At 34.2% G+C, this 23,429-nt stretch overlaps 1 protein-coding gene across 1 annotated transcript in view; it reads right to left on the bottom strand.

Moving 5' to 3' along the window:
* LOC143200541 (uncharacterized) overlaps positions 1–23,429 on the bottom strand; it is a 52,305-nt gene that overhangs the window by 28,430 nt on the left and 446 nt on the right. The window contains exons 2-7 of the mRNA XM_076410978.1: positions 15,320–15,455; positions 10,826–11,139; positions 6,983–7,201; positions 6,723–6,917; positions 6,453–6,666; positions 2,723–3,198 (exon numbers count right to left, since the gene is read on the bottom strand). Of these exons, the coding sequence (XP_076267093.1) occupies positions 2,723–3,198; positions 6,453–6,666; positions 6,723–6,917; positions 6,983–7,201; positions 10,826–11,139; positions 15,320–15,455 (1,554 nt within the window). The remainder of the gene's footprint in view (positions 1–2,722; positions 3,199–6,452; positions 6,667–6,722; positions 6,918–6,982; positions 7,202–10,825; positions 11,140–15,319; positions 15,456–23,429) is intronic.

Here is a 23,429-nt window from a genome sequence, read left to right as displayed (position 1 = left end):
GGAGATGATTATCGTCGTTAATTAGCAGTGATGTAACGTTATAATTAACAATAGGTCAGAGTTTAGAACTTTTTCCTTATGATTAAATTTTATAGCCTTCTTAACATTTGTTGAAATTAGTTTTAAACAATTTGCTGACAGGACTGATAATTAATTGGATACCGAATTTCATATTTTGTTTTTTTTTGTCGCTTACGAGGGTTGAATCACAAATACTTGGTTTTGATTGAGAAAAAAATTGTTGTTTTGGTATTGTGGAAATTTACAATAAAGTTTAAACGCTCTAATAAGTTAGACATAGCATTCTGCTTTAGTTTTTTTTGTCATTTTAAAAATTGCCTATGAAGACAAAAAGGTTCAGCTACATTCTTCAGAGTAGCACAAGCCATCGATAAGATATGGCATGGCGGCCTTGTTCATAAGCTACAGAAAATGATACCGAAATAACACAGTGAACTATTAAAATCTTATATTGAAGCCAGAATGTTTATCATCAATATAATCAAATAAGAGGAAGCCTTACTCTACAATAAATGGAGCAAAAGCAGGTATACCACAAGGAAGAGTATTGGGGCCAATTCTTTACCTACTCTACACATATGATATGCCACAAATGGAAAATATCATGAGGGCTACAATTGCTGATGATACTGTGATTCTTGTTGTCGCAGACTATTGCAAAGAAGCCACACGAAAATTACAACACGCAAGTGACAATATAAGTAATCAGACCGCACAAGCTCCAATAGCAATACACAATACTATCATTCCATATAGCAACAACGTATCTCGGAATTAATCTTGTTGCAAAACTTTACCGGAAAGAATTTGTAAAAAGAAAAGGAGAGAACTGGAATTAAAATATAGGAAAATATATTGGTTAATTGGAAGAAAATCACAATTAACAATACGTAATAAGTTGCTATTATACAAACAAGTTTTGAAACTTATATGGATATGCGGAATTCAATTATGGGGATGTTACTGACATACAAGTTTTGTTAGTATAATAAATATTTTACAGAAGAAAGTCCTGAGAAGTATTGTAGGTGCACCGAGATACTACAGCACTTATTACCTACACCGAGACCTTCAGATACCGACTTCAATCAGAAAATTAAGGTCAATTGAATTGTCCCCTGCCGGACGCATAGATGGGGCTATTAGAATTAAATACATATGTTTTTTAGTTACCTCCCTCAGCCCTTTTAGCCCTAACCTTTAAAAGATTCGTGTATAAATTGACAGATGTCTGATCATAGTTTGTGAATTATAACATTTTGAGTGAAGCAACTTTTGTTGTTGTGAAAAAAAAAAATGATAAAAAGGAATATTGCTTTTTGAAGAGAAAAAATACAGTTGAACCAAAAACTTGACTTGATGCCGAGTTTCCGGATACTGCCCTAAGAAAATCAACTATCAAGGATTGGTATGCTAAGTGTAGACGTGGTTAAATGAGCACCGAAGATGGTGAACGCAGTGGACGCCCAAAAGAGGTTGTTACCGACAAAAACATTTAAAAAATTCACAAAATGATTTTGAATGACCGTACATTGAAACTAAATGAAATAGCAGACACTCTAAAGTTATTAACTGAACGTGCACATCACATCATTCACGAATATTTGGGTATGAGAAAGCTCTATGCAAAGTGGGTGCCGCGCGACCTCACTTTTGATCAAAAATAACGACGAGTTGATGATTCGGAGCAGAGTTTGAAGATGATCAAGCATAATAAACCCGAGTTTTTGCATCGATATATGAGAATGGATGAAACTCCGAAGTCTAATCGACAGTCATCCGAGTGGACTGCACATGATTAACCCGCTCTAAAGCGTGGGAAAACGCAACAGTCGCCTGGCAAGGTTATGGCGTCTGTATTTTGGGATACGCATCGAATAATTTCCATTGACTACATTGAAAATGGAAAGACCATTAACAGCGACTATTACATAGCGTAATTGGACAGTTTGAAGGACAAAATCGCTGAAAAACGGCCGCATTTGAAGAAAAAAAAAATTCGAATTGCTTCCTCATCCACCGTATTCTCCAGATCTGACCCCCAGCCAATTTTCCTGTTCTCAGATCTCAAAGTAATGCTCGCTGGGAAGACATGTTCGTCGAATGAAGAGGTGATCGACGAAACTGAGGCTTATTTTGAAGCAAAGGACAAATCGTACTACAAAAATGGTATCGAAAAGTTGGAGAGTCGCTATAATCAGTGTATCACTCTCGAAGGGAATTATGTTGAATAAAAAAACTAATTTTGCTAAAAAAATGTGTGTTACTATGGTAGACTGAGGACTTTTCAATTGACCTGTTGTATATATACCTAAATTTAAGTTATTGTAAAGACAAATTGTAGGTAAGTCGGCAATGACTAGTAACAATGTAATAAATATATTTTTTAAAATTTTAAAAACATTTGATCTCCGTTTTGTTATATGTGAGTTATATCTTTCTTTATCATTATATATAATTCTTTTGTCTGAATGTAACTGAACTTCTCCTAAACGGTTGGACCGATTTTTATGAAATTTTTCCAGGATTTTTTCATCGTTTCTAATGACAACAAAATCACTAAATGCATGTTATTGTGATAATCTTATAGTATATGTTTCAGTGTCAAAATTAATTATTCCTTGTAAAAAAATAGCCAACTTGTCTGTCGAATTAACGTCTGTTCGGTCCGCTAGTTTTGATATAAAAAATGTGTACTTACTGTTCTTTAATTCTGTGATGATTGAAGTTATCCGTTGGCCATTCCGTCCGATACTATGAGAGACAACTTTCTGACCATATTCGTCGCCGTATTCTCCAGGTTTTCCATAATGTTTGTTGTCATAATCCACCCCTTCATAACGATTCATCTCTGTAGACGGTTTGAGAGGTCTTCCATTAGGATCGTCAGGTCTGTTCGGCCTGGGTTTGTCGTAATCTTGGTTCGGCTCGAGATGATCTGGTCTGGGTTGCCGGTGGCTACCATTCGGTTTGTATCCGGTGTGGTCTGGCTTGGATTGATCGTAGCCATTTCCGTTTGGTTTTTCAGGATCGCGATGCAAATGTCCGGCGTTTGATGGCCTGAAATCGTAATCGCTGGGGTGTGGTATGATGGATCCGTATCTGTTGGGTCTGGAGGGATCGGGACGGTCGTACTGATCGTAGTAGTTGAAGCTGGGATCAGTTGGTGGATGATAACTGTAAAGTGAGGTCAATATAATGATATTTATTAGAAAAATATAAGAATCGTTAATTGATTTTTACGATTTTCCAATGTTATCAGGTGTCCAAGGAGTCTTTTATGATCAACAAAAGATGTTAAATGGTATGGTAAGATCAAGACATCTTTATAAACTTCTCAACAACATAACCTTCAAATATTCGTGATTTTGCATCAACATCTTTCTTCTTTTTTCTTATATTGGAGTTTAAGTCGGACTTAGCATCATTTGTTTCAAGCCTTTATTTTATTTAATGTATTTGAAGATAATCTGCAGTTGTGAGCCCATCTTTATAAACTTCTCAACAACACAACCTTCAAATATTCGTTATTTTGCATCAATAACTTTCTTCTTTTTTCTTATATTGGAGTTTAAGTCGGACTTAGCATCACTTGTTTCAAGCCTTTATTTTACTTAATGTATTTGAAGAGAATCTGTATTTTTGAGCCATCTATTGCTTTTAAAAATATGTTGTAGATGACTTCAAACGTTAAAAGTTCAAACCGAATTAAATAATAATCGCAAATTGTTATACATTAAAGTAAAACATTTGAATCAAGTGTCATTATGACAAAATATATATCTCTGTCTAGGACTATAAGAAATAGACAAGTGTCAAGTCAACAAAATTCTCATGTGGACCAGAAACTGGTCAATCAATTTTGTCTTTCGGGAAGTAGAGTCAGTAAAATACTTCGAAATCCATCTAGACAAGAATCACGTTAGACAAGAATCAGAGCAGACAAGACTGAAAATCAAAAACTATAATGGTTAGTCGGAAAATATTCTCAACTCGACCGAAGCTCAAATACATTGGTTTAGTCAATCGGTCAGTTATAAAGCCTTTTTGGTAGCAAAACAGCAATTCGACTAGTACCAATCCAACTCTGTCAAAATAATGTCCTTCGATTAATTACCAGTGCTACGTAATAAACGATTAACTGCATGATGACCTTAACATTAACAAACATGGTTACTAAATCACACCAACGTCCGTTTATTATGAATACCGAAAAAGTTTTTTAGATTCCTTTTTTGGTCGTTTTAGTTCGATGAAAGTATGAATAGTAGAGCTAGCATATCAGGTTTAAGAACCTTCTCTTATCCCAACTATCCCAAATTATCCGTCCTGAAGTCTTTAATTTACAGAGTTTTCATCACATATAAACCGGATTCTTTAAAGAATAAACTTACTAATCTTAGATGTGTCCTTCGATAAAATTGATATACCTTGATTGACATGAATAACAAGATTCACTAAATGAGCAATAACTTACAATGATCATATAATATAAAAGAGAAATCGAAAACGATAAGAGCGAAGAGTTTTCTGTTTATAAGGGGAACAACAGAAGGTACTGGCAGGGTACTAAGAAAAACAGTATCAATATGTCATCTTCAAACTACACAGGGAGATGTCTTATGCGCTAGTCACAAAGCTACAACGGATCAAAATATTGTAACGGTTGATTAAAATAGCCTCATTATTATAACGATTAAGAAACTTTAATTATTTTAGCTAATAGTTACATGCAAGTATTGGTTTTGATGTTTTAGAACTCAGTGGACATGCTGACTTAGCGCCATAGTTAATAAAAAACATGCAAATGAAGAATTTAAGCTTGCTATCGAGTGCAATTTGTACTTTTTAGCCAAAGATTGAAATAATAAGGGTCGTAATATAAGTTAAAAAGCAATAACGCTATCACACATCATTCAAAAACTCAATAAACTTCATATCATCAAGATACACGTTTTCAAGAGTGATTAATTTCAAGAATGTTCAAAGTAGACTTCAACATCGGCAATTGCTTCTTCATTTGAGCCAATCCTCCTTCCCTGAAGCATTTCTTTAAGGTTATAAACAGCCAGTATTTGGTGAAGGCTAGATCTGGACTGTGCGGTGGGTGAAAACGTAATTCGATAAATGTGACTACTGTTTTCATTAACTTGTGCCACTGATAAAACAGATGTTGTTTTGCTAAAACGACTAACCTTGAAATTACTAGGTCAATTGAAAAGTACCCGGCCTACCATAGTAAAACAAATTTTTTTGACAAAATTAGTTTTTTTATTCAACATAATTCCCTTCAAGGCTGATACACTGATTATAGCGACCCCCCATCTTTTCGATACCAGTTTTGTAGAACGATTTGTTCTTTGCTTCAAAATAGGCCTCAGTTTCGGCGATCACCTCTTCATTCGACGAAAATTTCTTCGCGGCGCGCATTTTTTTGAGATCTGAGAACAGGAAATAGTCGCTGGTAGTCAGATCTGGAGAATACGGTGGATGAGGCAGCAATTCGAAATCCAATTCATGGATTTTTGCCATAGTTTTTACTGACTTGTGATACGGTGCATTGTCCAAGTAACGCTATGTAATAGTGGCTGTTGATGGTCCTTCCTTTTTCAAGGTAGTCAACGAAAATTTATCCATGCGCATCCCAAAATACAGACGCCATAACCTTAGTCGACCGTTGCGTTTTTCCACGCTTTGGAGCGGGTTGATCGTGTGTAGTCCACTCGGTTGATTGTCGATTGGACTTCGGAGTGAAACGATGGAGCCATGTTTCATCCATTGTCACATATCGACGCAAAAATTCGGTTTGTTACGCTTGATCATCTTCAAACACTGCTCCGAATCATCAATTCGTCGTTGTTTTTGGCCTCAAGTGAACTCGCGCAGCACCCACTTTGCACAGAGGTTTCTCATACCCGAATATTCATGAATGATATGATGTACACGTTCAGTTGATATCTTTAGTATGTCTGCTATTTCGTTCAATTTCAATTTACTGTCATTCAAAATCATTTTGTGATTTTTTTAAATGTTTTCGTCGGTAACAAACTCATTTGGGCCTCCACTGCGTTCACCATTTTTGGTGCTCATTTCACCACGTCTAAACTTGGCATACCAATCCGTGATGGTTGATTTTTCTGGGACATTGTCCGAAAACTCAATTCTTTTTTATCAATTTTTTTCACAATAACAAAAGTTGCTTCACTCAAAATGTTACAATTCACAAACTAATGATGCTTCACTCAAAATGTTATAATTCAGAAACTAATGATCCCACAGCTGTCAAATTTATGCACGCATCTTTTGAGGGTTAGGGCTAACTAAAAATATTTGGATTTAATTCCCGTAGCGCCATCTATGTGTCCACCGTATTCACAAAAATAACAATATGCGTTGTTTAAAAGAAAATCCATTAATTAAATATGTCTTACCCCGTAGAGTGTGATTCGTATGAATCGAACTTATTAACCGACTGATATTTTCTTCTATCCGAAGCGGAAAAACTATCACTATATCCTGATGATGGCTGATAATTGAAGGGTTTTAATTCATAATCAGATTGTGGTCTGTCATAATCCGTAGAAGGTAAGTATGGGTCTGTAGATCCGTATGGTAAATCTGGATATGGTTCCGCAGGTTTGTAATCTGAAAAAACGTTAATTACGAACGTATTTAATTAAAAATCAGAGTTAATTAACTACTTGGAGCGTATGGACCTGGTCGCTCTCCAGGCCTTGGCCTCGAATGGTCATATTCCAAATCCGGTTGACTTAAATCACCATACGCTGACGCTGGCCTGCTTGGCCTTCCATGGTCATTGGGGTACGAATCACCTTGAGGTTTGCATTTATGGTAAGGATGACTCAACGACGCCGGGCGATATGGAGGTAAATTATCTGGAAATATATTGCATTGATATATTATACGTGAATAATTTTAATATGTATTATAACATCTATACCATTATCATAATTGCTAGAAGGCCTTAATCCTTGAGGTCTATGCGAGTCATAACCGTTTCCAGCTACCAATATATCATGAACTGGATGTAAGACACTTTGAGGACCTGAAGATATACTAACCAGCGTTTGTACATGATGCGTGCCGTATTCTTGTTGCACTGGCCTTTGAGGACCGTAGTTATTACTGGGCCTGTTATACTGGTATCCATTATCGTATTCTTAAAATAACGGAAAAATTAATTAGGTTAGTTTTATATGAGTCATAAAATGTTTTCAATTATTTGATTATTAATATGTATAATATTTGGCACTTAATTATAAATGCATTTTCTTATAGAGGGGCAGAGGCTCAAAAGGGGCATTTTGATATCAGATAAAGGCTATTTGGATGAATACAACTTGCAGAGTTGAAAAGTTAAACGTAAAGTTCTAAAGGCTGTGCAAGTGATTCAGGAAGAAAAATTATGCAAATAGCTATCACAGATGGTCTCTCTGAAAAAATGTTCGAAGGAAAGAAAAAAATATAGTTTTGGGATAATAGTATTAGCCGTTAGATTTTATTGTTGTTTCCAAATACGTGTTTGATTAAAAGTAAAGTTCGAAAAAAATAATTCCAGTAAACTTTTAATGATTCAGCAAGTTTTTCTTGTGTAAAGCAAAAATCTTCAACCTTTTTCAAATTTTCTTGTCGATGTGAACGTTTTTTAAAAGTGAACATATTCATAATTTTCACAACTTTTTGTAGCAATTTAAGGCGTATTAGGTGATTGCAAGTATTTTAATCAGGAATATCTATAGGTGAAAATGCGAAGTATTAATTGTAAACTGTGATGGTTTTGACACATTAGTTTTGTATTATTAACTTATTCAGTATCTACAGACGCTAATCATTGAACGCCCAAAACTGTTTTTGTTTGATTTGAACAAACACGCCGGCGAATCTCATCAAATACTTTTAGAAACTGATGGTATTGCTGTTCTGTCATATCGTAACTTTCGGTTTTAATCTCAATGTTATTTAAAATTGGTGATTTTGATATCAATGATGAAGAACCAAAAAGTTCGGAGACAATGAACTGCAAAAGTTATTGGACGAAAACCCATTTCAAGCTTTCAAAGAACGTTCAGACAGCAGAAAGTTTATGATTCAAATGTTGCCAGAGATTGAGATGCAATGGGAAAAAGCCAAAGAGGGGGAAAATGGCTACCACACGAATGGTTTAAAAATATCATTATGAACTGTTTCAACAATGTGGTTTCATTGCATGTTAGATAAAAAAACAGTACTTTTTGGTATATCGTAATGAACACTGCTGAATCTACTACGATATCCACAAGCTATTCTGGTTCAGGAGTGCCATTCACATTTACATCGAGGCAGCATATTCATGGCCATAAAGTTGTGTAGGTGTAGCTTAAATAATAAAACGGCTACTAATACTGAATGAACATGTTATTGCAGATGTCTACCGACGTCATTTGAACAAATTGAACGACGTATTGTTGCAGAAAAGACCAACAATTGCAAGTAATAGGCGAATAAGTCATCCTCTTGCATGACAACGCTCGGCCGCACATTACAAGAGTTGTAACAGCTTTAGATTCATAGACTGCTGCAGTTTGAATGGGAAATTTTGCTGCACCATGCTTACTTAGATATAGAGCCTTCTGATTACCACAGTTTCGAAATACTGTTGAAGTGGGAAAATAGATCGACCGTTGGATCTAGGCGAAGCCGCAATCGTTCTTTCGACATAATATTGCTAGAAATTATGCTAATAATAATATTGCTTATAATTATTGCTAGAAATATGGGTAAAAGAATAGGAAATGATGGAAAATTGATTAATATATTAGTTTATAAATTAGTTTCAAAGGTTTCTTTTATTTGAAGCGTTATTGAGAAAAATCGGCACAATATATTTTACTTAAGGTATTGTCCATGGATAGCCGCTACTTTTTCTCATCTTTTTGGTAATTTACGGATTCCATATCGAAAGAACGATATATCTTTTGAGGCTATCTACAAATCGACTCAATTTTTGGCACCCTTATAAGAACTGAAGCGTTGCCCAGACATGTCATGAGTGGTAATCAGAAGAAAAGTCTGGAGAATAAGACGGGTGGAGTAGTACTTCCAATTTTAATGTTTCCAAGTAATTTCATCGTTTTTGCAATATGTGGCCTGTTATTGCCATGCTCAAACGCATAAATTGTGGTTGATTGCGATCACCATAAGAAGGTTTCATCGAATAATGCCTTCAAATCTTCGCCTTCAAGTTTTTTTGGCTGTCTAGAATGATTTTTGTTTCTGATATCAAAAATCACCACTTTTAAAATTTAAAAAAAAATTATTATAAATATATAAATATTATAAATTATAAAAAAAATAAATTATTCAAATGTTGAAATCGATGTAACATGGTTACCATAAGCTTCACACAGTATTCCATGACCTTCACTTGTTGTAAAATAGTAAAACTTGTGCGCGTCCTTTTCCCCGACTATGAGAGAAAAAGAGATAAAGTTAAAACGACTTATCTACAATGAAACTTTCAAAGATTAGACGGGTCTAAATGGTTAGTGACCACAATATTCCACTGCCAAGTGGCACCAACTGTGCACTCATTTTACCAGGTAATTAAATGTAGAGTATTTCACGAAGACTTGTGTAATACTGTGTGAAGACTGTGTGAAGTAGTAGCTTGTACTGTAAATTGTAGTGTAAATTTCTTCTGAAAAGTAATTATTTCTTATTATATTCTTTCTTCTTATTATTTACAGGGAAGGAACGACTTATCCAATGGTGATTTACTTATCTTGATAAAGCTATATGCTCATAAATACCCTGAGGTTCAGCTTTACCACGGGTTTCAATCAAGGTCAATACGCTTCTCGATATATATATATATATATATATATATATATATATATATGTATATATATATATATATGAGATCTTTCAAGGAGTTGAAATGTTAACATGTAACGCTCTTGGCATTATCATTCTGCTTATCTCGAATATCTTGTTCGGTGCCGAATATGCCTGGTTTTACACATAATATCTTAGAAATTAGCTTATCTAAATGTTTGGAACTAATGCATATGTGTTTGGATTATTTTTGTTGTAACGAAATCTCATAATAAATCTAAGTAATCCAAGTATAAATCGCAACTAAGTTCTGCATCATATAAATGTGATTTACTCGATACAAGTTCAGACACTTTCAACGCACTGCAAAAAAGGTTTTGTTCACGCTTCAACGAAACAGTATAGTGAAAAGTGAGTATTCGACATGAAGTTGGCTACAAATGTGTTTAAAGCGATTAATACACATCTCTTCTAAATCCTAGAGAATTAATTTATAGCATATATATATATATATATATATATATATATATATATATATATATATATATATATATATATATATAAATATATATACATCAACAACTGGTATGTTAAGTTTAGACGTGGTGAAATGAGCACCGAAGACCATCACAGTGGACGCCCAAAAGGGGTTGTTATCGACGAAAACATTAGAAAAATCCACAAAATAATTTTGAATGACCGTAAATTGAAATTGAATGAAATAGCAGACACTCTAAAGATATTAACTGAACGTGTACATCATATCATTCATGAATATTTGGCCATGAGAAAGCTATGTGTAAAGTGGGTGTCGCGCGAGCTCACTTTTGACCAAAAACAACGACGAGTTGATGATTCGGAGCAGTGTTTGAAGATGATCAAGCGTAATAAACCCGAGTTGTTACAATTTACAACAAATGGAGCATCACATGTCAGATAATGAGAATTTATGCATACGTTCTAAAAGTACCTTGATAAGGCCTATTTAAAACACCGTAATAGTTTGAATCGGAATCTTGGTGGTACTGATTCCGTGGTGGTTTTCGCTTATCATCTCGATGATCCTGATCGATAGTCGTCGGTTTATTGGAATAATCGCTAACTTGATCGGGCAGTTTCTGCGAGTCCGCGTTATCAGGCGGATCGATCACTATCTTGCAATCGACCTTCTTGATGTACAGATCATAATCGGGATCGGCGATCGTCCCGATGGGTTTTAGATCGCCTGTCTCACGGATGGACGATTTACTCAGCAGGCACGTCCCGTTTCCTTTGGTCCCGATCCTGCAATTTTTTTAATTAATTACATCTTACATTAGATATACTTAGTACAATCTTAATTTACTAATTAATTTATTGCTACTATTCTAAAGTTCTACTGTCTAAGCTAAGTTTAAGTTAGTTAAGAATACACTTATACGACAAGTTATTAAACAAGTTCGTGTTATTTGGTTCGCTTCAAACTTCTGATATCCTGCGTGTTGTCCACGTTGCTGTGATTTAGCAACATTATTTCATGTTTTAAGGTGAAATCTTGGATCACTTCGTGTATCCATTTGATTTCAAGGTCATCGTGCAGCTCTTCGTGGGTTACGTAGCGATAAGCATTGGTAATTGATCGTAGAATTTCGTTTTGGGTGATTGTCTGATGTTTCTGTGCAACCCCTTATTTGCATCCCATAGGTCCAAATTGGTTGATGAATTTTCTTTCGAAAATATATGATTCCAGCAATCAACAGTAATTGGGTAGCAATTTGCTCATTTTATATATTAATGCCAAATAAGTCAAATCAAACCAGTTAGGTCAAGAGCTGGTGAGACGTCCAGGAATATCGCAGGGCAGTAGTTCTTACCTTCGAATGCCTTTTCAACAACTGCTGTTACTCCGTGCATTTTGTCGATTGTCGAGTGGAGACTTCGAATTTCAAACTCTGAATCTGGAATTTCTGGTATTTTTTTATATGGTTTAATATGTTTTAACAACAGTTTCTCAAGTAATTTTGATATCGCAGGTAGCAGTGAAAGACGCCTGTAAGATTCAACTTGTTCTGTTGGTTTGTCAGATTTTTTAAATATAACTATTCGAGCAACCTTAAGACATTCCGGAATATGGGTCAGTCTCAAACAGGTATTGAATAAATATGTTAACATGATTATTGCTTTTCATGGCAGCTCTTTTAATAACCCAGATGAAATATCATCAATTCCAGGACCTTTTTTAGAATTAAGATTGTTGTCAATTTCTGTGGCAACTGATATTGGAGAAATCAGATTTATAATTAGATCGGGCTGATAAAAAGGATTTATATCTATTGTAGATTCTATATCAATGTGTTGGAATACGTTAGCTAAATGTTTTGCGAATAATTGAGCTCTTTCATCGTTGCGTCGAAGCCATTCATTTTGATCATTTTTAATAGGCGGTACTCTAAAAATTGTTCTTTTAAATCTGCGAGTTGTCTTCCATAGCGAGTAATTTTTCTCTGCTACCGGGCTCAATTCACTAACATCTTTCTCGAAGCAACTCATACTAATTATGTTAAAAATTACTTTATCTACAGCATTTCTGGTTCTGTGCGATACTCTTCGAGCTTTTGGTCTTTCTTTTATCAAGTCCCCAATTTCAAGTAGGTAATTTACCTTATATTCTGATTTCTCTCTTGATGTCGGGGATCCTGCAAATGATGTGACTAATTTTAAACAATCGTGGTACCGCGTTTGAGCGCTCGGGTTGATGAATATTATTTGCATTATTCATCGTGCGATGGGTGATGTTATTATTATGTTAAGGAAGCGTTTGTGTTTTTTTCTCGAATTCCGAAAACAACCTTGTTAACTTTAACCAGTAGGCTTACACTTTGGAAACAAAAGAATAAGACCAATTAGGTCACAGTACGATAGTTCTAAATGTAAAGCGGAAACTGTAACCTTCGTCATTTCTGGTTTTGTTTGCTTTTGTGTCCGTATATTTGTTAGGTATAACTTAATTTTTAAAGATTTTTCAGCAAATTTTATTACCATAGTAAGTAGAGAAATACGGGCATAATCTTGTAATTATTATCTATTATTTTCTATTACCTTGTGCCATATTTCAAATAGCATTTCATACGAATAGCTAACTAAATATTCGTAAGGGAAGCCAAAGCTAAGCTGCGAGAGAAGTGACGATCATAAAACTTGAACACTTGATGACTGTAAGAATGTGGCGTGGTCCGATGAATCTAATTGTTTACATTGTTTGCTGCAGATAGGTGGGTTATGTATGGAGAACCCCAAAAGAAGTTTATGACCCTGAATGCCTGCTTTCTACAGTCAAGCATGGGGTATGTTCTGGTATGATTTGGGCGACAATATAGTGGAGGAAGGCAACTGCTACAAATAGTAGCAAAAATGAGGCTTGAATGGCTCTTTGGGGAACTTACTTACTGGCCAACTGACAGAACATATTTATTACAAAAATGTTGACAGAAACTTAACAAAAATTGAAATATGTGTCGATTTAAGCTGGGATCACACCTTAATTATGCTCAACATTAGTACAACGATTATACTAGCTGATCTCCTCCCCCCCCCCACTCGAACACACTATATGAGGAACACAGAAGTAAAGTTTCATAAAAATATCTTTACTGTTCAAACCAACGAAGCAATGCCCAAAAGAAAAATATTCTCCCCTGAAGCACAATGTATATCCTAATAACATCAAGGACAAAAGAAAAAAAGAAGTCTTAGAAAAACTTTGCATACCACTCGATACCCAAGATAGACCAAACCTTTCTTAATAGATGTCCAGAACTACCTGTTACAACAACAACACCTAGAGTAGACACTGTGAAAAGCAACTAAAACCATATAAAAGCCTAAAGCTCAAATAACTCCTATTAAGGACAGCATAGGACAAGATCATATAAGCAGGAAGCTAGTAACTTCGCTGACTATCTAAGTAGCCTATTTCAACCATTCTCGGAGGCTGACCAGGAACACAGAGCCGAAATTAAAGAATAACTTATATAATCTCTGCAAACGTATCTACCATTGAAGAGCGTGCATCCCAAAAAGGTTCTGACAGATATAAGAAATCTCAATGAAGTAAAAGGACGAGGCTATGATCTTCTCGACGAAATTGTCTTGAAAAATCTACCGCACAAGGGAATTATGAGCCTAGTGAAAATCTTCCACGCCTGCTTTCAGAAGTCGTTATGATGCCCAAACCAGGAAAACCACAGCAGGATAGGATCTCGTAAGTCTTCCACCAGTAACTGATAAAATCATGTACGTATCAGTAGTACGTCATCAGTAGATCTCCGGAAAATGGATTGTACTGTTCTACATTCATATTACCATTTACTCTCATTTTACCTCAATGGAAGGAGCTTCATGATTAAGTGCAAGGATAAATATTCTGTTGCATATTCTGGGCATATTGACACCGGTGTTGTACCTGATTTACACTGCAGACCTTCCAACTAGTGAAGACATAAATCTGATCCAAAAACTGCTTAACTCCAACTGCAGTGCTATCTCAATAAAATCTAGAAATGGTTTAACCAGTTCACTCATGTTACTTACACTCTGAGAAGAGAAACCTGTACATCGGTGAAATTATGCAACGAAAACATCTCACAAGAGGAACATGCGAAATACTTGAGCGTTTACTTGGATCTTAGGTTAACCTGGCAAGATCACACTTGGACCAAGGGTAAACAACTTGACAGCAGGCTCCGTAGTATCAATTGGTTAACAGGTCATCAGTCCTATTTAAGTAATGAGCATCAAAATGATGGTATACAAATCCATCATCAAACCGATCTGGAAGTACATTCAATTATGGGGCACAGCAAGCAACAGCAATATAGAAAAATTGGAAATGTTTCAGAGCAAGACTTAAGACACAATATTCCTCAGAGCATGAGCAACGCAGGAAAGCAATAGTAAAGTAAAGTAAATCAGGGAATAATGAGGGGTACAATCAGCATAATAGCCATAGCGAGAGGAGTTCATTTCCATCTCCAACATCACTAAAGACATCACAACTATCAACATCACAATTGACGGATGTTTTGGTTCAAGAATGGGGCATTCGATTGGAAATTATTCAGAAACTATAAGAATCTCTTTTATGAACATCTTATAATAAATAAATATTATGTATATGTTAATTGTATGTATAGTCATATATTAATTTGTTCATCTGCTGTATCTGCTCTGAATGTTTGTACATAATCAATCGTTTCAAATCTAGACTCTTTCGTAGATCAAACAAATAGTTCTAAAGTAATTAGACATTAACAGGTTGTATAATTATTGTTATATGTTGGTGCAGATTATTTTGGAGTGATATGTAGGTTAGATATTTACAAGATGTTACAGACCAAAGGTTAATGATGGCAGATGATAATAATTGAATGAGATATACTCACATAAAATTGGCCTATTTCAAGATGTGTTTATATCAGTAGCTTACCCAAAGCTGAAAGCTCTGCACGTATCGTTTTCTTGCGTACATTCCATCTCGCATTTAGAAACCGTGTTGTGGTCGAATGTTTTGTAAGTCTGTTTGGGACTAAGTTTTTCACCAATCGCCATTCTTTCATAACAATCTAAAAATCAACGGATTATATATTTGCATTTTCAATAAACGTGTATCAATTGTATTCATTCAATATGTTCGTGGATATGAAAGGGTTGTAAAAACGACTTCATATTTCAGTCTGTGAAATATAGCTGTACGACGGCTGTTACTTATTCCTTTGATGACAATCATTTTTAATTTTGAAGAAAGATAAAAGTGACAGGGATTAAAATATTTATATCTTTATGAAAATCGTATTGAGTACCTTAATTTTTCTTCCTTAGACCAGGCCTTTTTGACGAATTCTTGTATGTAATTCAATTAATAAAGTTATAACAAAAATAATCTGAAATTTGGGCACATGAACTCGTATCAGGCCAGAAGAAGATTCAGGATCATAGTAATGGATCTATAATCCATACATAGATTACAATCTTATTTAGAATATATAGTCTATAATCTATATGATGATAAATTACATTAAATCATTTTAATATTTATTAACGCCAAACTTTTTATTATCATTAAATAATATCTTACTGATACTACTAAAAATTACAATATGAGTATTACTTCTTCAATGAGTAGTATTATGCAGCATTAAATTACTACAAAAACTAAATAATTTTGCATTAAAATCTCCTAGTTTCCATCAACTTGTTTATACTAATATTAACGTGTACACCAGCACTAGCTTTTCCACTATCAACACACTACACCAGCTCAAAAGGCTTAGTCATCTTGAGTCATCTTGACCGATACGTGTCGGTAAGAAGTCGAACTACCTCGACATTCACATGGCGAAGAAGTCTTTGTTCATGAGTCTACGTCAGATTTTTAAAGGTCTGGTTAATGCTATCCATTTCTAATTTCTGAAGTATCTGGGAGAATTAAGAGTACCCCTTTTGCTCTTCTTGGCACAACCGGACATCTGGATGCCGTATATTCATATGAATTATACAGCAGTACCTCACTGTATATTGCATTTTTTCCAAATAGCCAGTTCTTTGCATGAGGCTTACAGCACAGTTCGCATATGGCATCTGGACTTTATTTATTCGGATAGGCACATGTTGATTTCTTTTAATGTAAAATTGACATAGATGGATTTAGTCTCATTGAAACTAATTCTCGATGGTTTTTGAGCCCAATTCTTTATTTTGCTTACTAACGTTTCCTGTTTCATTGTTACTTCATCGTACTGCTCCATTATGGTAATATCATCGGCAAAATTGACTACTGTTACTATTATTATTATTTCTATTATTTAAATTAATTAAATTAGTTGTGTTCTTATGAAATATGACATCGTGGTAATTAGATGCTTCCTTCTTATTTTGATGTGCCTAAATGTTGTATTCCATTGTTTAAATTTGTAGAAAGATTTTTAGAAAAAAAATGGAATTTCAGAACTCCATCCCCCAGATGCACTGATATCAATTAAAGAAGATGGACGTCAAATTTCAAATATTCCAGGATTTAGTTCGAAAATATTAGATACATATAGTGGCAATTTTGGTATTTTAGCCTGATTCAAGTATAGTATAACTCTCTATAGAATTTACTAAGATCCCAATGCCAGAGAAGTATTAGATAGGCATATTAAAATTATTTGGGTATCTTTGGTTAACATACCATTATTTTCTGTTACTTGATTAAAACTTAATAACTTAACTCACGACTTTTTCTATACATATTTTGTTGCTTCAAGTAGTAAATAAGATAATTCAGTATCTTTATTCTGTATTAAAATTATTAAATACATACTTAAATATCATACATATAATAAATATACTTAAAAAATGCATTAAAAACATGTTTGTTACGCAAACATTTGACAAAAATGATAAAATTATTTAATCCAATGGCGAATAACGTTTTAATACCTTAATAATTTATTATGGGTATGAATATAATGGGTTTGATATGTGAAGGTAAAACATTCGTTCACAATTTCTCATCATTATATTTTCGAATTAGACAAAACATGATATCTATCTAAGTGAGTTTTGAGCTCAATAAGCTCCATTTGCGGATTGTTTTTGTGCTGCTATTTGTTTTTAATTTCAAAAAAACTCCAGTTGGAGCGCATGGAATAATAATAGAGGCATATGGCGACGACTATATTAGTTTAACAAAGAGTGTCCCAAAAGAGTAAAGAAGTTTGAAGACGCGGTATTGCAGGAGCTGATCGACGAAGATTGTTGCCAAATTAAGCAAGGTTACTCAAAAATTATTTTCTCATAAATTCGTTGAGCCTTAGGACTGCTTCAAGTACAAGAACATTGACCCCATTTGAATTAAAGCCCAAAGACGAAAAAAGCAGCACTTACATATCAGCAACTGCTTCAAAGTCAGAAAACAAAGGTTTTTTGCATCACATAATTACTGGAGACGTATAGTGGTGCTAAGAGACCCTATCAAGACAAGTATGAAAGTAGAGAAGAAAGATAGGCATGAGAAAGTAGTCTTGCTATATGATAATGCCCATCATGTAGCTCAGGAAGTTAAAACTGATCTTGAAGCGCTAAAATGGAACATTCTGTCCTACCCGCACTAATAGCATCAGCATTATTTGGAAGTACTTACGATTTCGGAAATATTTAGGATTAATATCTAGTCCTGTCAATTGCACAGGATCTTGGCGACTAGTTTTGTTCTTTTAAAAATGTTAAGACTCCAAGGAACACGGATTTTACCAACACAAACTCTCAAAATGCCTAGTAGCTTTTGTGTAATAATAAAATTAATTATATAATACAATTTATATTTTTTTTAATATTTGAAAAATTAAAAAAAAACAGTTCAACTGTCAGAGGGCATCTTGTTAGTACTTTTTAAGACATATTTTAATGTTGGACTATCTTATTTACAATTAGGCCTGTTAATCATATCTAAATTTACTTAAATATCGGTATGATTCTGAACTTGAACAAGAATTATTCGATAACCGAAAGCAATCTCAAGAACCATTGACGTTATCTCTATACATCGGATGTGATCTCGTCGAATCTGACGTTTTACCGGCCAATCCATATCAACTACGATCAAACCTATGGTACCGTATCTCGAGGTCAATACAACTCGAATCAAAAAACCTAATTAACATTTTTGATCCGTGTGAAGTGGCAAGCCAGTCGCGGTACAGAACCAGATACAGTTAAAAGTAATTATGAAAATATGCCGCGCTAAAAACTTCGCCAAAATTGTTGGCGGTTCCTGCCGTTCTACAAGATCTCTCGGAAAGATCAAGAATATAATGCGCGTTAAAACGTACAGAGTGGTCAATGCTCATCGCTTAATATTAGATTATTGACCCATTGGGGTCACTATTAAAGTTAATTCAGTAATTCGATGAAAAATGGTAAGATTTTGAAGCAAAAGTCATCAAAATAATGCCAGTCTTTTTTTAAATCTTCGTATCATTTTTAAAAATTCTTGTTGAGTTGTTGGTAGAGATAAATCAGAGACATAGATAAAACAGTAGTTAAAGCAATGGTGTGTTGGAAAGGGGCATTTTTCACATTTTTGTATGTTTTTCGATCTCTAAAAATAGATTATGATTATTATTTTATTATGTTGGCTCTTAGTATAATATCTGGAGAAAGAAACTAATTTTAGAATAACCGGTTATTTTTTAATTGCTAGTTAAACTACCTGCTTTGTTAGATCTTGATATTTTCATCATCGGTTTCATTTTTTCTAGTTCTGATATATCTAACACATAGATGGCGCTAGTTCTATTACATTCAGCGCCTTTTCAGTTAATACTGACCTTCAAAAGAAAGCTGTTAATATTTCATGATATTTTACTCATAAGTTTGTGAGTTACCGTGCTAAGATTGACTCTAATTTTGTTATTTTCAAAACAATGGATCAAAAACAATTTTGTGTTTTAATTTTACGCTGCTTCTTGATGGGAAAAACTATCGTTCAAGCGAAGAAATATGGACTCCACCCCATCAGAAACAACAATGAGGTGGTAACGCCAGGAAACATTTAAAAAATCCACAAAATTGTTATCAAAAGATATCAAAAGAACGTGTTGGTTTTATATTGCATGAGTATTTGACTCTGTTCTAACTGGGTGCCGCGTTTGGCCACTGGTGACTATAAACAAGGAAGTGTTGATGATTCTGAGCAGTGTTTAGCCATGTTAAAACGTAACAAACCGGAATTTCTACATCGATATGTGACAATAGATGAAACATGGATACATCACTTCACTCCAGTATCAAAACAATCGTCATCTGAGTGGACACCAACTGGTGACAGACCTGTTTTGAGGCAAAAGATAAATCATTCCACAAAAGTGATATTGAACTGTTAGAGTGGCGCTGGAGTGATTGTGTGGCTTTTGATAGAAATAACGTTGATGAATAAAGCCAATTTTGAACAAAAATAAACTCGTTTTATGTTACACCCGGGACATTTCAACCCATCTGTTTTTCTTGGACATTTCTGCTGCAGATGCTTTGTAAGAACCAATGGGTTCTTCTATATGTAACGAGTAGTGAAATATATTTAAAAAATAGTATCTATCCAATGTATTTTACCATTTTTACAAGGGATAAAGACACTTAACAACACAAGGTTATCATTGAGTAGGAATATCTGATCAAAATTTCAACAAATACCATCAAGTAACCGTTCATTTCAGTCAAATTTTTTCTCTTTCTAAAACTAAAATTACTACATCGAGACACTTGTTAATATTGATTTATTCGTTTGCATAAAAGGATTTATCAACGATCTATTTAGATTGAAGTGTTTTATTTGTATAAATATTTATAAAGTTGGTTAATTACATGAGGCGTTCTTAACGATCTAAACTCAATTTGATTCATTATTTCTGTTTAAGATTAATGTAAGCCTAGTTAAAAGCCAATTGTAGTGTAATAGTGTAGAATCACAATGATAAAATATCAAGTTTCCCTCCCCTGAACACCCCGCGTAATAAATTGGTGCGCCTATATGTCGCAAAAACATTTTTATATTAAATTTATGATTAGACTTTTTAGAATTTGTAGAAACTGGGATTTCTAGTGCATATATTGCTATTATTTTATATATGAATTATAATATATGAAGAGAGGGGCATGCTGATTATGAACTGCAACCGAGACTTAAGAGGTCAACTGTCGGATCATTAGTTTGTAAATGGCAAAAAAGCAATGGATAAAAAGGAATTTCGCAAGTTGATAAAATATTAAGTTTTGAAGGGAAAAAATACAGTTGAAGTAAAAACTTGGCTTGATGCTGACTGGACTGGACACTGCCCCAGGAAAATCAACCATTTAGGATTGGTATGCTAAGTTTAAACGTAGTGAAATAAGCACCGAAGACGGTGAACTCAGTGGACGCCCAAAAGAGGTTGTGACCGAAGAAAACATTAAAAAAATCCACAAAATGATTTTGAGTCACCGTAAATAGAAATTGAATGAAATAGCAGACACTCTAAAGATATCAACTGAACGTGTACATCATATTCTCGAATATTTGGCTATGAGAAAGCCCTGTGTAAAGTGGGTACCCTGCGAGCTCACTTTTGATCAAAAACAACGACGAATTGATGATTCGGAGCAGTGTTTGGAGATGATCATATACCCAAATTTTTACATCGATATGTAACAATGGAAGAAATATGGATCCATCATTTTACTCCGAAATCCAATCGACAGTCATCCGAGTGGAATGCACACGATGAACCCGCTCCAAAGCGTGGGAAAATTCAACAGTCGGCTGGCAAGGTTATGGCGTCTGTATTTTGGGATGCTTATGGAATAATTTTCATTGACTATCTTGAAAAAGGAAGGACCATCAACAGAAACTATTACATAGCGTTATTAGACCATTTGAAGGACGAAATCGCCGAAAATGGCCGGATTTGAAGAAAAAGAAAGTGCTGCTTCACCAAGACAATGCACCATGTCACAAGTCAGTGAAAACGATGACAAAACTCCATGAACTGGGCTTCGAATTGCTTCCTCATCCATCGTATTCTCCAGATCTGGCTCCCAGCGACTATTTCCTGTTCTCAGACCTCAAAAGAATGGCCGCTGGGAAGAAATTTTCGTCGAATGAAGAGGTGATCGACGAAACTGAGGCCTATTTTGAAGCAAAGGACAAATCGTATTACAAAAATGGTATCGAAAAGTTGGAAGGTCGCTGTAATCAGCGTATAACCCTTGAAAGAAATTATGTTGAATAAAATAAACTAATGTTGCCAAAAAATTTTGTTTTACTATGGTAGGCCGGGGACTTTTCAATTGACCTGTTAGTGGTCACGTTATATAACGCAATAAGAGATATTAGTCTTGTCCTTTGTATTTAAAAACCTATCTGTAATGATACATTAGTTACATTTAATCTCTATTTATTTTCCTAGTTTTTTCTTTTCACATCGTTCCTAATTTTTCGTAATTTTTTGTTTTGTTTAATAAGTTGTACAAAATATATATGAGGGTCGTTATTTATATTTTTGCCCTAAAAATTAAAAAATAATTAGTGATGACCGATTTTTTTTTTGATATTTTCAATGAGTTTCGAGCCAGTTTTCATTTTCATAGTACACCTTCCACTCTCATTAAATGGACCCCAAATCCCGAGTTTCGGACGTATTAATTGTTTTTCCAAGTGTTCCAGAATTGACTATTTTACGTTGCTCTAACGCCATTCTTGCTATCATCTGCCAATTATGTGGACAGATTATGTATTTAACGGACAAATGATCGTGAATATCTTATTGATGCTTATCATACAACATCCAAAGGTGTCTCAATATCACTGAGGATATTATTTTATGTTATCGATATTCTCTGGTCCAATCCATATCACTTTGGTATAGTTTTGTATGACAGCATTTGTCAATGTCGCAAAAATTTAGTTCCTTGATGCACTATTGTTTTGATAATCTACGTCAAGAGTTATGAAAAAGGTGTCGTTGAATAATGCCAGGTTTTCAATGAGAATGTCAGATGCTATCTGAGAACACTTAGTGCTGACATATAAATAACAAAAATGCTAGTAGCGACCAACAAACAACAAAGTATTGAATAATAATTTTAATAATAATAAATCAGGAAGAATGCCTCAAAATTAATTTACTTTATTAAATAATAAAATTTTTGTGCTTGTTGAAAGTTTTATTTGTTGGAGATTTTTCATTGTATAGGAGTACATTGAAAAGAAAATAAAATAATTGAAGTTGTAATAAAAGAAAATTTATTAGTTAATAAATGGAAGAATGTCATTCTGCGGATAATACCATAAATTAAATACACATTTTTTAGAACAAAGTCGCAGGTGTTATGATAGATGCAGCAGAGTCGCAAAGGAAACATGAACTCTTGGATAACACTCGTGTAGGACACCAACTCTGAAGAAGCAAACCATTAGAACCTACGTAATGCAGTGAAGTGTGTTTAACAGAAAAAAACAACAATATTAATTAATACATGGTCACTACTACCGTAGAGGCTAAGTAAGGACCGATTGGTTCTTCTACATAAAACGACTAGTAAAATATATATTAATTAAAAAATTATATATCCAGTAAGATTTATAATTTTACAATGAATAAAAACATTGAACAACGCAAGGTTATCATTGATTAGAAATGTCTGTTCCGGAAAATGTTGTGTTATTCGTTTGCTAAAATATATTATTTGGGAAGGTATGAATAGTTGAATGAATGAGATTGTAAATTGATTTGTAATTTGAACTGTAAAGATGTAAACATGAATGATGTGCTGTACTAAAAGCGATAAAATACCGTTCTTATAATCACATTAATATTCAGTAAATATTTATCAACAACAAAATCAGATACGCATTTGGGTCGTCTATGGGAACCTGAAACCTTTCTACTTTCGTGGAGTCTTATTTTTAGAACCTGATCAGTGATCAAATATCTGTTCATTTTAAATATATTTTTTTGTTAAATATTTTTCTCATCTCTGTGTCATGATCAAATTTAGCTCAAACAACGATTTAACTGGAA

Source organism: Rhynchophorus ferrugineus, unplaced genomic scaffold (genome assembly GCF_030347505.1).
Source record: "Rhynchophorus ferrugineus isolate W39M unplaced genomic scaffold, kcgeb_rfMv2 rfM8, whole genome shotgun sequence".
NCBI lineage: Eukaryota > Metazoa > Arthropoda > Insecta > Coleoptera > Curculionidae > Rhynchophorus > Rhynchophorus ferrugineus.
The sequence above is the reverse complement of the archived record's forward strand: the minus strand, read 5'-3'. Positions and strand labels throughout refer to the sequence as shown.